Here is a 14,182-nt window from a genome sequence, read left to right on the forward strand (position 1 = left end):
GGAATGAAAATGGTTCAATTGCCTTTACTTAGCTCGAAGTATATTACTAATTGAGGTACTTTAATAAAAGTGTAAAATGGAAGATAAATATGCACTGCTTGAAGTAACCTTTGTTCATATGGCAGAATTTTCAAGCCACTAGTAAATAGGGGATGACTACACGCTGGTCTTGAAATCTTCAGTAAATCAACAGCTCATTGTGTCTCCACAGATGGATGTACCTTTGCCTTTAAAAAAGCTATGTACCCAAAAAATGTGGCATATGGGCACTGTTAAATGAATCATGTTGATATCAGTATATTTGCTTTATGTTAGGTGTGCTGGGGTTTCTTTGTAAGAGCTTTTTAATCTTTATTTATTCTTTCGTCTTCCGTGTGTGGCTAAAATGAAAAACATCACTGTGGAGAACTGTGGTGTACCAGATGTGCATAATTTGAGGAATTCAGGGTCTTCAAAGTAGTTTTGCTTTGCTGATTGCGTTACTGTATGTAGATTATATGATTACAGTATTTTGCATTGCTAGAAGACTTTGTGCACATTTAAAGACTAATAACACAACAGTGAAGTAGATGTGTTACCCATTTTCCTAATGACTAAACCGAGACAGAAACGTAATTTGCTTAAATTACTCTGAGTTCAAGCAGGACTGGTGTCTTACCTATTCATCCAAGCGTGATAACAATGAGGTGACTTATCCTAGAGAATCGTGGGCTTCAAACCTGGCTCATTTTTATTAACTATTTCAGAAATGTTTCTTTTCCTAGCAGTGATTTTTTCATATGTTAGTAATAATTCCTGTTGTATAACCCCCACGTTATAACACCTACTCAGCTCTGAGAGAGAATGTCAGGGTTTTTCATTTGGTAGTGGGTATTCTGTTCTAACCAGTGTCTTAGGCTGACTTAGTAATACAAATATATTTGTGTCTGTGCAAAAATAAGGTATATAGAGGCACCACTTTAAAAACAGAAATCTGAATGAAGATATTATTTTTATCTATAAGCACCTTACTGCATTTTTCTAGGAGTTTGTTACAAGTGAAGGAGATGACGATCCGGAAGTTGAATTTTTAAAATCACTGTCAACCAAACAAAAACAGAAACTTCTAAGGTATGTCTGGTACCTAGGGGAGGGGATTTGTGTCACCAGTAGTTCTGACTATATCCATGATTGCCACTGTAACTCTTTGGTGCCGTTCAGCACCATCAATGCAGAAGAAAATCAGCTTAGTTTAACATACACTTGACTACAAATGGCATTATGTAGCATGATTTTTAATCAACTTGTTTTATTTTAATCTAATTTTGATGCCTTTGACTGGAGCTTATTTCCAGTTTGACTGGAATACTGAAATACTAATTGGCTCACTAGAGATGCTGTGCTGCTGTTTTAAAATACTATTCTGCACTCCACTGTTTACAGTATCTTCTTCTGTGACTAAAAATTCTGTGTTCTTGATCACTGGTTTACGACTTGACAAAGTTTATATTCTCCCTGTGGCTGACCTGAACCTGACCCTGTACCCCAAGGCCAAGGTTGGCCCAGGGTTTGCAGCTCAGTGCTCCCTGAGGCTCTGAGTTAATGAGGTTCCTGTGCTTTGCTTTTATCCAACTGATGTTGTGTGCCAGTTGACTTACGGGTTCTTTTCTCTCTTAATTTGCAATGTTATCCTGAAATAACCTCAAAATGTTTAAAATCAAAAATACTAACTACTGACCAGTAGATCCCATAGAGGCATGCAGATAAAACAAGCTTTTAGGATAAAAGATGTCGCATATGTGGGAAGTGGGAGGAGGGGGGGAAGATGAATTGCTAAGCAGGTACATGAGTAGGTAGGTACATATGGTATTCACATATGTAATAAATAATTCTCTGAAAATGGTGGACATGTTTTATGTTCCTTTTAAGTAAGGAATGTGTATGTAGTTAGTAATTTAAAATGTTATTTTTGTTTGAACTTATGCTGGCCCAACACATTGAAATTTTTATAATCCTTTATATTTTAGAAGTTGAAGTTTAGTAAATATTTGGGTCCTTTGGGCTTTATTAGTCTGAAGGGATTTTTTTTAATACACTGGAAGCAGTTTCACTATTCACTCACTGATTTGTGAGTGTGTGATGGAATATTGTATATTTACAGATGGAAAATGTAAGATTCTAGTTGTGTAAAAAGAGGCTTCTGGAAATAGCTGTATTATTTGCTGAAAGAACTCAAAGATGTATGTTTTAGTGTCAGTTTTTCATCATTAATAGAAAGTGAATACTAATTGGATTGATTTTCACTTTCAAAATACCTTTTTAAAATGCACAAACAAAAGCAGCAATGATTTTTAAAGTCTCCAGAGCAGCCTGACAAGGGGAAATAAAGCACTACTGAATGTATTTATTCCTAGTTAGGAGGCCCAAATTGGCATCTCTTACTTAATTTTTGAAAATGAAAGAATTTTAAAAATCATATTACTCCTGTTTTGAGGGAGCAGCTGTGGATTACATACTACAGGTAATGCCAGGTTAGTTGTTTTAAAATGAAACTTCGCTGAAAAAGGAAACTAATTCAATGGTTTTTAATGAAAATGAATGTATTGACTGTGTAGCTCACCAGAAGTAGTGAACTTTAAAAGACAGTGACTTTGTCTAGTATATCTTAACATGTCTGATTGTGCCACTTTTATTTTGAAAATAAAAGGAAATTGGATCGTCTGGAGAAGAAAAAGAAAAAGAAAGATAGAAAGAAGAAAAAGCAGCAAAAGAAAAAAAGCAAAAGTAAACACAAGAAACATAAGATGAGATCCTCTTCCTCATCCTCCAGTGAGACTTCAGTAAGCAGCAGTGATAGCGAGACTGACAGCAGAGATAAAGCAGCACAAAAGAAGATGGATTCTAAGAAAAGAAAAAAAGACAAGTTTTCAGAGGCTAGCAGCAGCAGCGATTCAGAAGGAGAGGCAAAAACGAGGAAGGAAAAACTTTATGAAGATCTCTCCAGTAGTCACAGTAACAAGGACAAAGATAGGGAGAAGTACAAGCTTTTAAAGCGAGATAGTTCTGCAGAGAACAACAAATGGAACTCCTGTGAGGGGGAAAGAAAGTCCACAAGCAGATACCACAGCACCAACACGAGAGATGCTGAAAGAAAGGAGAAGGATAGTAGAAGCCAAAACATGAATGAAGGGAGCAGGAGAAGCCCGTGCTCAAATCACAGCAGTTCCAGGCAAAGGCACATAAGAAGAAGTCCAAGTCAAAGCCCTGGTGAAAAGCGGCACAGGAGAAAGGAAACCAGAAGCCCCAGCACAGATGTACACAAAGAGAAGAAAAAATGTAGAGAAGGCTATGAGGACAAGTGCAGTAAAGCACACAGAGAACACAGAGAAAGGAGCAGACGCAGTAGAAGCAGAAGCAGAGAGAGGAAAAAAAATAGATAGTTTTGGGACAGGTGCAAACAAGAATTTTTCTGGGTTTTGATGAATACCTTTTAACAAGGGCTCAATTACATACTGCTGTTCATTTTCCAGCCTCTGTAACTAGCATTTCCTACATAAAGCCAACAGCGTCAGTTCTATCCTGTTGGAATATTTGTAAATTAGGTATAAACGTTAAGGTATTTTTTTACTGTCTAAATATGCTTATTGGCAAATACCTCTTGTATACATGCAGTAATTCACAGACCTGATCTTAGGATTTTAAAATATTTAAAAGCAGTATGTGATACTCTTGGTTTCATCCATGATTTCTGCTTAGATGCAACTGTGAGGGGGAGCAGAGAAAGCATTTGAGATAGTTCTGGATAAGATCACTGCTTTTGATATCAAAGCATTGTCTTGTAGGGGGTTTTGTTTTTTCATACTGAAACATTTTTCCTAAAGTTCCCTGTAAGAAATCAATTTTATGAGTTAAAACAACAGAGAGACATAGTTCACGTAAGTGTACAGCCAACATTGTTTTGCCTCCTGCAGTGTACAGCTTGGTCAGGGCTATCTAAACATCTTGAACCCCTGTTGGTATGTGTCAGTACAATGTCAAGTTATTGTTCAATAATCTCTCAAGACATGAAAAGAATATTTACTGCCTCAACTGTTTCAGGTATTTTATTGTTTGTGGTAGTAAGTCAGTGTAAATAGTCATTCTTTTGTTTTTATGAACCTTTTTGTGTTTATAGTAATTGTCAGTCATTTTCTGCATACGTTGTTATGAAGATGAACTTTCATAATAAAACACCTTATTCTTTAAAATCAGTAATAATTGCCATCCTCTTCAGCGTTCTGAGTCAGTACAAATGCACAAGGCAACATTTTCACAAGGTTTTTATTGCAAAGGGAAGGCTTCTCTGCTCTTTCAGGATGGCAGATGGAAGTACGTTCATTGGTGGACATGTGAAATAGAGTCACTGTGCTCAGTATTCCAGCAACTTTTTTACCCTCCTCACTCGCAGGACAAATGGGACTACCTTTTATTACCAGACCACTTCCACTTCACTCAGATTTTCAGCACTGCACAGGGTATAATAATACACGGTGAAAGTGACCTGGCTTATCGTTTAAGTGCATGTGAAGAGTTTGAAAGGGTGAACCATTAAGAGATGTCACCTTTTCAATGTGTCTGCATTAGGTTGCTCTGGGCATTCTTGCTGAAGTAGTTGGGAGTTAAAGAGCCCCTGCAGTAGAGTCAGCCCCCCTATATTGATGTGTGGAAGCTCTGATTTAGAAAGAACAGGAGGAGACTGCAAAAATGCCTGTTTTAGCAGTCTAAACAAAACCTCTGTGTAAAAGAGAACAGAGTAATATGATAGGGGAAAAGGCATATTCTGGTAGAACATTTTTGTGTTAAGTGCAGCAGGAAAGATAGGAATAACTGGAAGGTGCCTCCGTTGCAAAGAAGGGTCTCTCCAGTTGTTTTGTGTTTGGCTCAGAAATCTTGCCAACTACAATACAATTGACTCCCGCCTGAAAAAGAGTGGACAGCTCGACATCCACAGCTGTATGCTCTCTTGTGGGCTCTGCACTTTACTTCTTTCCGTGTAGTTAAACAGCGTATCCTGCCTTTTCGCAAAGGAAGACACTGGCCGAAAAGTTACGATATTTTGGATGTATCTGTCTTAGACTACATGGGGAAGAGCTTTGGGGCAAACCACGTGTCCTGCCTGGGGAAAGTTGGTGTGGCTGTGCAGGCAGTGCCTCACGGCTCCCGCTGCCTTCCCTCGCCCGGTTGGTGTCCCCTGAGCGGTACGGGAGCGACCCTCGGGGCCCTAGAGGGCGGCTGCGGGAGGGTGGGGCCGTTCTCGACGCAGGGCGGCCCGGCCGGAGTGCCGCGGGCAGGGCTGTGCTGCAGCCGCGGCGGCCGGGCGGGGCAGGCCCGGGCGGGGTTTGCCCGCTGCCCTCACGGGCCCCGCCGGCCCCGCGGGGCGGCTGCGCGCCCCCGGCCCCGCCCCGCCCCAGGGGCCATGGGGCGCCGCCGCCCCGGGCCGAGCGCGGCGCTCGGCAGAGCCGGCGGGGCCCGGCAGGCGGTGCTGTCGCTCCGCGGATGGAGGTAAGAGCAGCTCTAGCGATATTCCCTTATTTATTTATTTATTTTCTGTAAAGCCGCGGAGCAGGGTTAACCTTCTGCGGGGCTGGGCGGCGGGGCCGCGGCGCCGTGAGGTGGCTCCCTCAGGCTGGCGGGGAGGGCCGGAGCCGTGGCAGGGACATCCCGGCGGCGGAGCAGGGGCCGGCCGCTCTCCGGGGCGGGCGGCTCTGCGGGCGCTCTTCTGCTGCTTAGCCCGGGGGCTCGGGGCTGCGTCGGGACAGCGAGAGCTGGGCCCCCGCACCCGTCGGCTCTCGGGGCGGGCAGCGAGGCGGGGAGCTTCGGGCCAGGGGTCCCGGGCCGCTTTTCGGGTGTGCCGCCCCGCCTCACGCACGGCTTAGAATTAACGCCGAGCAATAAATTATTGCCACTCTGAAAGTAAATAGACGGGTGACTCCCAGATGGGGCTCCTGCTCGAATCAGTACAATAAATATCCCTGAAGGAAGCTCTCTATTTATGTTGTTGTCATTGATTAATTCTCGCTACCTCATTTGATTTCGATTTAGAACGATTTGATTCTAATTTAATTAGCATGTAATTTGGATGTACATAATTACTGTAATTATGACATTCAGGTAAGGCAGCTTTAGGCTGAAAGGCAATTTCAAATTTTCTAGCAGCCTACTTTGTGCCGGGGAGCGGACAGGGACCCCGCGCCCTGCCAGCCAGGTACCAATTAGCACATCTCGGGAGCAGCGCTGCCGCGCGTTTGTGGAACAACAGCGGCGCCGAGGCGGCGGCGGCGGCAGAGCCGCGCCCGGGGCCGCCGGCGGGGGCCGCTGGGAGCCGCGCCCGGCCGCAGGTGCGGGGCCGGCCGGCGCGGAGGTTGCGGAGTGGTGACCGTCGAGGGCCCGGCCGCCCCTCCCGTTGGCGGCCCGGGGAGCGGCGGGGCCGGGCCGGCTGCCCCGGGCTGGATGTGCGCAGGGTCGCGGCGGGCCCGTCCCGCCCCGCTGCCTCCCAGAGAAGTTCGCGGTAGCTCGCCCGCTCCCAGGGGCCCTCCCCGCCCCCGCCGCGGCCCCCCGCGCCCCCGCCGGCGGCTCCTCGGCGCGGCCCGGCCCGCGCAGCGCCGCCGCCCCCGCGGCCGCCCCGGCCGCGCCCCCAGCCCTTGCCCGCCGCGGGAGCGCCTCTAGGTGGCGCCCGGCAGCCGCCGTGCGGGGCAGCGCCGGGAGCGTCCCGGTGTGCGGGCTCGGTCTTGTTCTGTTCTCCTTTTTGTAATGTGTGAAGGATGTTATTCCTTGAGGAAATTTGTAGCTAAATTATTCTCACTTAAAATAAACACTTAACGCACCAATTACTCAAAGGGGCGGGCTGTCTGTTAGACTCCCTTCATCTGCGTTTTGGAAGGGTGGGAGAGGATCCTGGCGAACAGATAGATAATGGCTGCAAATAAATTACGGCTCCCGCAGATAAAGTTTCAATTTGAATTAAAAGACGCAATTAAGAAGCTGTCCAGGCACGAGATCGGGTGTTTATATATTATCTCATTAGAACAAAAACATTAATGTTACCTTTTAAGTGTAAAACGAGCCGTTGGGTCTGTAACTCGCCGCGGGGGGCAAGGGACACGCTTCCTGCGAACGGGGGACCTGGCGATCGAATGACATTTAGTAGATAATTTTTCCTGGCGTTTTACCTTCTCCCGTCTGTGGTGGTTGCTGTTGCTGGCTGGTTGTTTGCCGTGTTTTAACGCACTCCCGGAGCAGGGTTGAAGTTGCTGTCCGCGAGGTGTGGGAATGGGCAGCAGTAGCTGGAGCGGGATGTCAATGGGAGCTAGGCTCAGCTCACGGGCAAACCCGGGGCGAGCGGGGCCAAGGCGGCGGGAAGCCCGGCTTCCCCTGTGCCTCCCTTCCCGAGAGAACACCCCTCCTGTTCTTGGTGCTTTCCCGCTCTCGGGTTAGCGTCCTCTTACTAAAGAGGTGAACTACGGATTCAAAGACCGAAATCAGATTTATTTTTCGGTTTTCACATCATTTGTTCTTTAGGGGTTTTTTTGTGTGTAGAAGTTCCCCAGACCATATAATTATCTCCAACATTTAGGAAAGAATGGTGTCATTTATTTTCAAAATAGGTGACACGCTTTCTATTTTCTTGGTTAAACGAACCGGCTCTGCGGCCCGGAGCTGCTCCCTTCCTCGTTTCTGGGGAGTCTGTAAGTGATGGACGTTTTCTGACCCGAAGGGGCAAAGGCAATGCAAAAAGGTCCTTGATCACTGAGCTGAGAATTGTAACCCCGGCCTAGCAGAAACTGGACCTGGATGGTGTCCTTTGATGTGTTTTATTATAAATCGAAAACAAAGCTGACTTCTGCCCAGCACCCCGCGCGGGTGCATTCCTGCGCAGCCCCCGGGCCGCCCGGCAGGGAGGAGAGCCGCGTCCCGCCGCCGGCCCGCTCTGTGTGCTCCCGCCGCCCGAGCGCGTCCCCGCGCCCGCTCCCCTCCCCTGCCCGCCGGGAAACCTGCCGGCGCCCGGCCGGGGGCGGGAGGAAGGACACCTCGCCGGCATGCTTTGGGCCGGGAAGATTCCGGAGCGGCTTTCGGGGAAGGTGCTGTGCTGCGAGGTGCCTCTCCCGGAAGGCTCCCTTCCCCCGGCCCGCGGAACGGCCCGCCGGGCTCCCGCCGCCCCGGGGCACAGGCGGTGTCGGCGCTGCCCGGCCGCTTTTGTGCAGCAGTGGCGCGGAGGAGGTGGGACGCGGTTATTAGTATTCACGGCAGATGTATTTTCTTTAACGCAACGTCTTTATTCCAGTTGGTGGCCGACAGCAGAATCCGTTTCCCGATGCTATTTGCATTCCCTGTTTTATGGAGGATTAAAATATTTGTATTCATCCAATCTGTACCGGCCAGAGTAAATTAACTTTTTTTTCCCCTCACCCTTTTTTTTTTTCTTTTCTTTTTTTTTTTTTTAATAACACAATTATCTCATTTAACAATTTGCCTTTAAAAAAATACTGTGGCTGTTAGGTTGGTGGTCAGGAGACAAAGGGAGTGAAAATAATTTTCATTTCAATAATTGCCTTCTGGTCAATTTAACTGTGCCTTATTTTGAAAGAGCCTGTCTAAATGAGATTCCTGTCCCAAATGTGTTCCCAGGCCTTAGCCCAGCCTTTAATTATTCCTGAGTTTTTTTCTTCAGAATAAGACGCTGCACTGAGTAATCACAAAGAAGTCAGAGAGCATCCTTGAACCTTTTCAATAGCAAAGCCACTGATATTCAAATAACATGCAAGGACCATTTGACTGCATGGGGACATAAGCATTTCCAATTCACTATTTGCATAGATCAACTGTCTTTGAAAAGGAAAGGAGCAGTTGTCTTCCATAACATTAAAAAGCCTAGTTATCAAATCAAGTGCTTAGTTTGGGGCTTTTAAAACGTTTACATTTTATCTTAGGTTGCCCTTTACCGTTTGACATGCAAATTTGGTGCAGTTAATTTGGACAATTAAAAGGATCTTCAAGGGAGCTTTGTCACCGAGAATATTCGGAGTTTTCCCCGTGGACCAGCTGAGATAAAGTTGGCCAGAACAAATGATGTCTAGGAGATTAATTAGATATTTGATAAGACATGAATCCCTAATAAGGGAATACAAGGCACAGGGGGCTGCTGTGTGCTCTAAGTCAAAATTAATAACATTTAACAAGATTTTCATTTAGGCATGAAATGTCTTTTCCGGAGTATTGACTCTAGCGATTTATTCCCCCGAGATCACCTCCCAGCCTAGGCAGCCTTGTGGCGCTGAAGGCTTTTAAAATTAAATAAATAGTTCCTCAGCACAGTTTGCCTTCACTCGATTTTGGGAACAGTTTCACTAAAGACACTTAGGTCTCAGCATGGTTTCCAGCTGTAGCAGGGCTCGGACTCGGTTAAAATTTGTCTGGGTTTTTGTTTGTTTGTTTGTTTTGGGTTGTTTTTTTTAAGTAAATCAAAGCAAAGGCGGTTTGAAAAGAGCGAGCAGAGTGGTTCAGTGCGCCTGAGTCGGGGGCCGGTCCCATCCCCTCCCAGCTATATCACTGCTGGCTGTATTTTTAATCACAGTGACTGTAAGGACGATGGAAAAGGGTGCGAGGGCTCCCACTAAAAAAGTAACCCCAGCGAGGACTAGGCAGGGAGGAAGGAGGGGACACGAAGAAGAACAAACCCGTAAGTATATTGTTCAGAGTCCTTTAATAATACCAAAATGAAAATATGTCAAGATTTTTTCCATACAGATAAACGCATTTAATTTCTTTAAGAGACCTTAACTTACGTGTATTTGAGTGAAGTGTTAACTCAACATTTTAAATATCTTTTACATATATACTGACTTCCACAAAGTGCATCAGAAATTTAAAATAAAAAAAAAATAATCAGAACCCCAAAACCTCCCTGAATTTCAGGAATTCACCAATTAAAAAAAAAATTCCCCAACCCCCCCCTATCAGATCAACATTTACAAGAAAAATAAGGGAACACGATCTGGTTTTCTTTTTTTTTTTTCTGTTTTTCTTCTTTTTTGAACCCTATTTATACAGATGTTTATGAGATACAGAGGGACCGTCTCACAGTTGCAGCTGTATTTCTCACCTTAAGCCTCTCTTAGGATGCTTGCCTTCCAACAGAAAGAGAAAAGGGAAACGGAAGAAAGTGTCACTCGGTACCTACTGGCCGGGCGGGACGGGGCCGCGCCTCTCCGGCCCCGCCGTCCCCCGGCCCGCCCCGCTGCGGCCCGGGGCGCCGCCGGCGGCGGGGCGGGGGCGGCTCGCGTCCCTCCGGCGGGCGCGGGGCACAGTCCGAGCGGCTCCGGCGGCGCTGCCCCTACGAGTCGCCGGGCCCCGCCGTAGGTTCCTTGCCCGGTCCGCGGGCGGCGGCGCCCACCCCCTCGTGCAGGATGAGGTCGGGGGACTCGGAGCGCGGCGTTTCCAGGTTGCTGGCGTCCGTGTCGCTGTCGCTGCCCTTTTTGCCCCCGCCGCCCCCGTTGTGCGTTTTGATGTGTTTGCTCAGGTGGTCGCTGCGCATGAAGCGCTTGTTGCAGACGGGACAGGCGAAGCGCTTCTCGCCCGTGTGAGTCCGCAGGTGCCGCTGCAGCTCGTCGGAGCGGGTGAAGCGTTTCCCGCAGAAGAGCCAGTTGCAGACGAAGGGCCGCTCGCCCGTGTGCCAGCGCAGGTGCGCCTTCAGGTGCGAGGTCTTGCCGTACACCTTGCCGCAGCCGGGGATGTGGCAGCTGTGCAGCCCCTTGCGCCGCAGGCTGGCCCCCGCCGGCCCCAGCCGCTCGGCCTCCTGGCAGTTGGGGCAGTCGCAGGTGGCGCGGCCCGAGTAGCGGCGGGCGGAGCGGGCCGAGCCGCCCCCGGCGGCGGCGGCGGCGGCGCCCGAGATCATGGCGCTGGCCGCCGCCACCGCCGCGCTGGAGTCCGTGTAAGAGGGCAGCACGGGCTTGAAGCCCTCCTGGGTGAGCAGGTGCTGGCTGGTGGAGAGCAGGTGCGAGGCGGCCGTGGAGCCCAGGCCGGTGGAGCTGAAGGCGGAGTGGGTGAGGGAGCTGAAGTCGGGGTTGTAGGTGCCCAGTTGGGAGTGCAACGAGGCCTGGGGGGCGCCCGAGTGCAGCGAGCTCTGCAGCCCCCCCGCCGGGTTCTGCACCTCAAGCCAGGAGCCCGGGTTGGTGTGCACATCCCACCAGGAGGAGGCCGCTCCGTTGGCCACCTCGCCCGCCGAGAGCGTGGAGTGGAAGCCCGACTTGTACCAAGACTCGTAGGGGTGCGCCATGCCCACCCGCGGGTAGAGGCTCTCGGCCGCCGAGCTGTGCACTTTGGAGATGAAGGCCGACTGCCCGCCGGGCTCCTGCGGGGACACGCCCGCCGCCGCCGCCGAGTTGGAGAAGAGGCCGCCGTAGTCGCTGCTGAAGGCCGAGGAGGTGGGTGAGGTGGAAGCCAGGCAGAAGGCGCTGTTGGCGGTGCCCGTGCCACTGGCCAGTCCGTTGGAACCCCTGCTCGTGGCCACCGTGAAGCCCGAGAGGCTGGAGCCCAGGTTGCAGCTGGAGGTGGAGCGTTTCCAGGGGTGGAAGCCCCCTTTGGCGAAGGCGCTAGACTCGGGCAGGGTGGTCAGGGGACTAGTGTTGCCGATCTTGTTGCAAGTGGCGGCCAGCATGGCCAGGGGAGTCGTTCCAAATCTCGGCTCTTCCTGCGGGAAGAGACAAAGCCGGCTCGTCAGCCTAACCCTTGCTACCTCGCCAGGCTCCCGCGGGGACGCGGCAGCGTGGGTAGAACCGCGGCGCAACGAGCGGTACCGCGGAAAAGTTTTCTCTTATCTTAGAGGAAGGCTCCAGCCCTGCCACGCTCGGCACAACTCGTTTTCCACCGGGGACCGGTCTCATGGCCCGAGAGATTTACATCGCAAGCGGGTCCCGACGGGGCCAAGCGACACGCGTGTTCCGAGAGGGCTGCTCGAGCGCACCGCCGTTAAACCCAAAATCCCGTGGGAACGAAATGCGGCGTCTCCTCGAGCAACCGTACAGGAGCGACGGAAAAAAAGACACGGCAGCAAGGCGAGCAGTGTGCGGAGCCTCCCGACTGTCGCCTCGTGCAACGCCAGGCCGGCGAAAATCTTTGGAAATCGAGCGTAGTTCGAGTTAAAAAACAAACAAACAAACAAACAAAAAATCCCCAAACCAAACCAAGAACTGAACAAAAGAAAACAGAAGCAGCACGGCTTCTCTCCGGCCCAGCGAGTTTTCAGGCTAAACTCATTGGGAACGACCCGATGGGCAGCCCGCAATGAAATCCCCCGAGGCGGGCCGGGATCACGTCCCATCCGCGGGTCCACGCGCTTTGCGCGAGGGGCAGCCACAACGCGGCGGCAAGGACAGTTTTTCCAGGGGGAAGCCGCGAGGAAGCGCGCGGTGCCACTTACCCCGAGGATAGACGTAGCCATAGCACGTCCGTGGGCTGGGCGGCGGGGCGGAGGGGACGGCGCTCGGTGAGCGCCCCGCGCTGCCCGGCGGCACTAAGGACACTCCGGCGCGGCGGGGCCAAACTCTGCCTAAGTGCGGGCAGCGCCCGCTTTGAAGTACCGCTGGCGGCGGCGCTCGCCCAATGAGGGCGCGGGCGGAGCGGCCCGGAGCGGCCCGGCAGCCAATCAGGCTGCGCGGAGGTGCCGGCGCCGGGGCGCGGGGCGCGTGCCAGTCAGCGCGCGGGGAGAAAACTCCCGCTCCGGCCCGCGGCGGCCGCGCCGCAATTACCGCGCCCCGCGCCTCCCGCCGGGCCGGCGCACGGGGCACGGGGCCAGAGCCAGGGCAGCGCCGAGCGGGGCTGCTGCCACGCCTGACCCGCTCCGCCGCCTCCTGCAAACTGTGCGGGAGGTGTCCGATGCCCCGCTGCTGGGGTAGTCACCTGCGATCCTCGCGGCCCGTAGACCGTACCTGCGTCGCTTTTATTCTGCAGGCCCCTTGTCTCCTTCTCAGGCCCTTTGGGAGCTGTCCGTGTTGGATACAAATAACCTAACAGCGCCTAATGACATTCTGTGAAAACACGTTAGATTTTTTGTTTCCTTTGCTAAATGCCAGAAGTGATTTCGTGCACAACGTATTTCTTACTTTCGCTGCAAAAGGAACTGAGGAGGCTTTGTGGTTATATAAAGTGCCAAAAAATTCCAAAGGCAGGGAACCGCCAGGCATCCATCTCTTTGCTCTGGTACCAGGGCGGTAGAGGGGACGAGGGGCATTTGACATCCTGTCGGTTAAGATAGAAGATATTACTTTACAGAGTAATCGCCAGCAAAACACTTTGAAAGGCAAATTCGCAGCCTGCAGCACGTTTTTCAAGCCTCATATACTCCCGTGGAAGCAGTGCTGCTAATGGCAGAAGGCTTGCTCCCTCCTAGCAGTGCTAGGGCGCTGCTGAAATAAGCCTCCCTAGCACTTGCCTGTGGCCTCTGCACTGTGCACACTCCACGCACCCAGTGAGCGACAGAGACTTTACCTGCTCTCTGCATGTGCGAAATGTAAGTCCAAACCTCGGCTCCTCAATGTCTTGCAAGCTAGTCCCTTTGATTTGTAATTATTGGAGGCTTCTTAAGTAATTGGCTAGAACTTGCCCGTACTGTGCCCGCGGAAGATCAATAGGCGTGCAACTTTTCATCATCGCAGTCGGCTCTGTGAGAATGGGAACAGGAGCTTTTCCCCTTCCACTTTGCCGTTCCCAGTGCAGCTGAGCACAATTCTGAACCAGAAATATGATGAGTGCGTTCAAGCAATGCCGGGCCCTTGCTCTGCATTTCAGTCAATATTTCCTTCTCGGTGCCGCCTCAGCCATCCAGTGTAAAATCTAGCAGATGCAAAATAGGCATCGCTTAGGAGCAAGATGGAGAAACCGGGAATTTGAGATTATGATTTCGCTTTTCTTTACATGTGTATATGTATGTGTGTGTGTGCTTAAATAAGGTGGGCATTGCTATTTTTTCTGCATTGTGTTGTGCAATTTATAGGACGACTGCCATGCTAGGAAGGATGTCCCTGGAGATTATCTTTTATTTAAACGTCTAAGGCTATTTTCAAAGGGCGCTCGCCTTTTTGTCGCCGCGTATTAAACAGAGTCGGGGCAGAGTAGGAGAAAATACTGTTCTGCGCTTAATTCTTTCCACATTGACTCGCAGCCGGCGCAG

At 50.5% G+C, this 14,182-nt stretch overlaps 2 protein-coding genes across 2 annotated transcripts in view; one reads left to right on the top strand and one right to left on the bottom strand.

The window, feature by feature from the left end:
• The window catches only part of CIR1 (corepressor interacting with RBPJ, CIR1), a 21,091-nt gene extending 16,865 nt beyond the window's left edge, over positions 1–4,226 (top strand). The window contains exons 9-10 of the mRNA XM_063400499.1: positions 1,025–1,110; positions 2,687–4,226. Coding sequence (XP_063256569.1) covers positions 1,025–1,110; positions 2,687–3,419 — 819 coding nt within the window. The 3' untranslated portion in view covers positions 3,420–4,226. The remainder of the gene's footprint in view (positions 1–1,024; positions 1,111–2,686) is intronic.
• Positions 4,227–8,903: 4,677 nt separating this feature from the next.
• On the bottom strand, positions 8,904–12,454 carry SP9 (Sp9 transcription factor). The gene is made up of 2 exons (XM_063399811.1): positions 12,434–12,454; positions 8,904–11,704 (listed from the first exon to the last, which is right to left on the bottom strand). The coding sequence occupies exons 1-2, from the start codon at positions 12,452–12,454 to the stop codon at positions 10,349–10,351; spliced, it is 1,377 nt and encodes a 458-aa protein (XP_063255881.1). The 3' UTR covers positions 8,904–10,348.
• Between the last annotated feature and the right edge of the window lie 1,728 nt (positions 12,455–14,182).

The sequence above is a fragment of the Prinia subflava genome, chromosome 6 (assembly GCF_021018805.1).
Source record: "Prinia subflava isolate CZ2003 ecotype Zambia chromosome 6, Cam_Psub_1.2, whole genome shotgun sequence".
Classification (NCBI taxonomy): Eukaryota; Metazoa; Chordata; class Aves; order Passeriformes; family Cisticolidae; genus Prinia; species Prinia subflava.

Excerpts from the sequence above, each read along its gene's own strand:
- SP9 (XM_063399811.1), bottom strand. The coding sequence starts at position 12,454 with ATGGCTACGTCTATCCTCGGG. Across the intron at positions 11,705-12,433 it reads TGGCTACGTCTATCCTCGGG|GAAGAGCCGAGATTTGGAAC; the intron begins GTAAGTGGCACC and ends CTCTTCCCGCAG.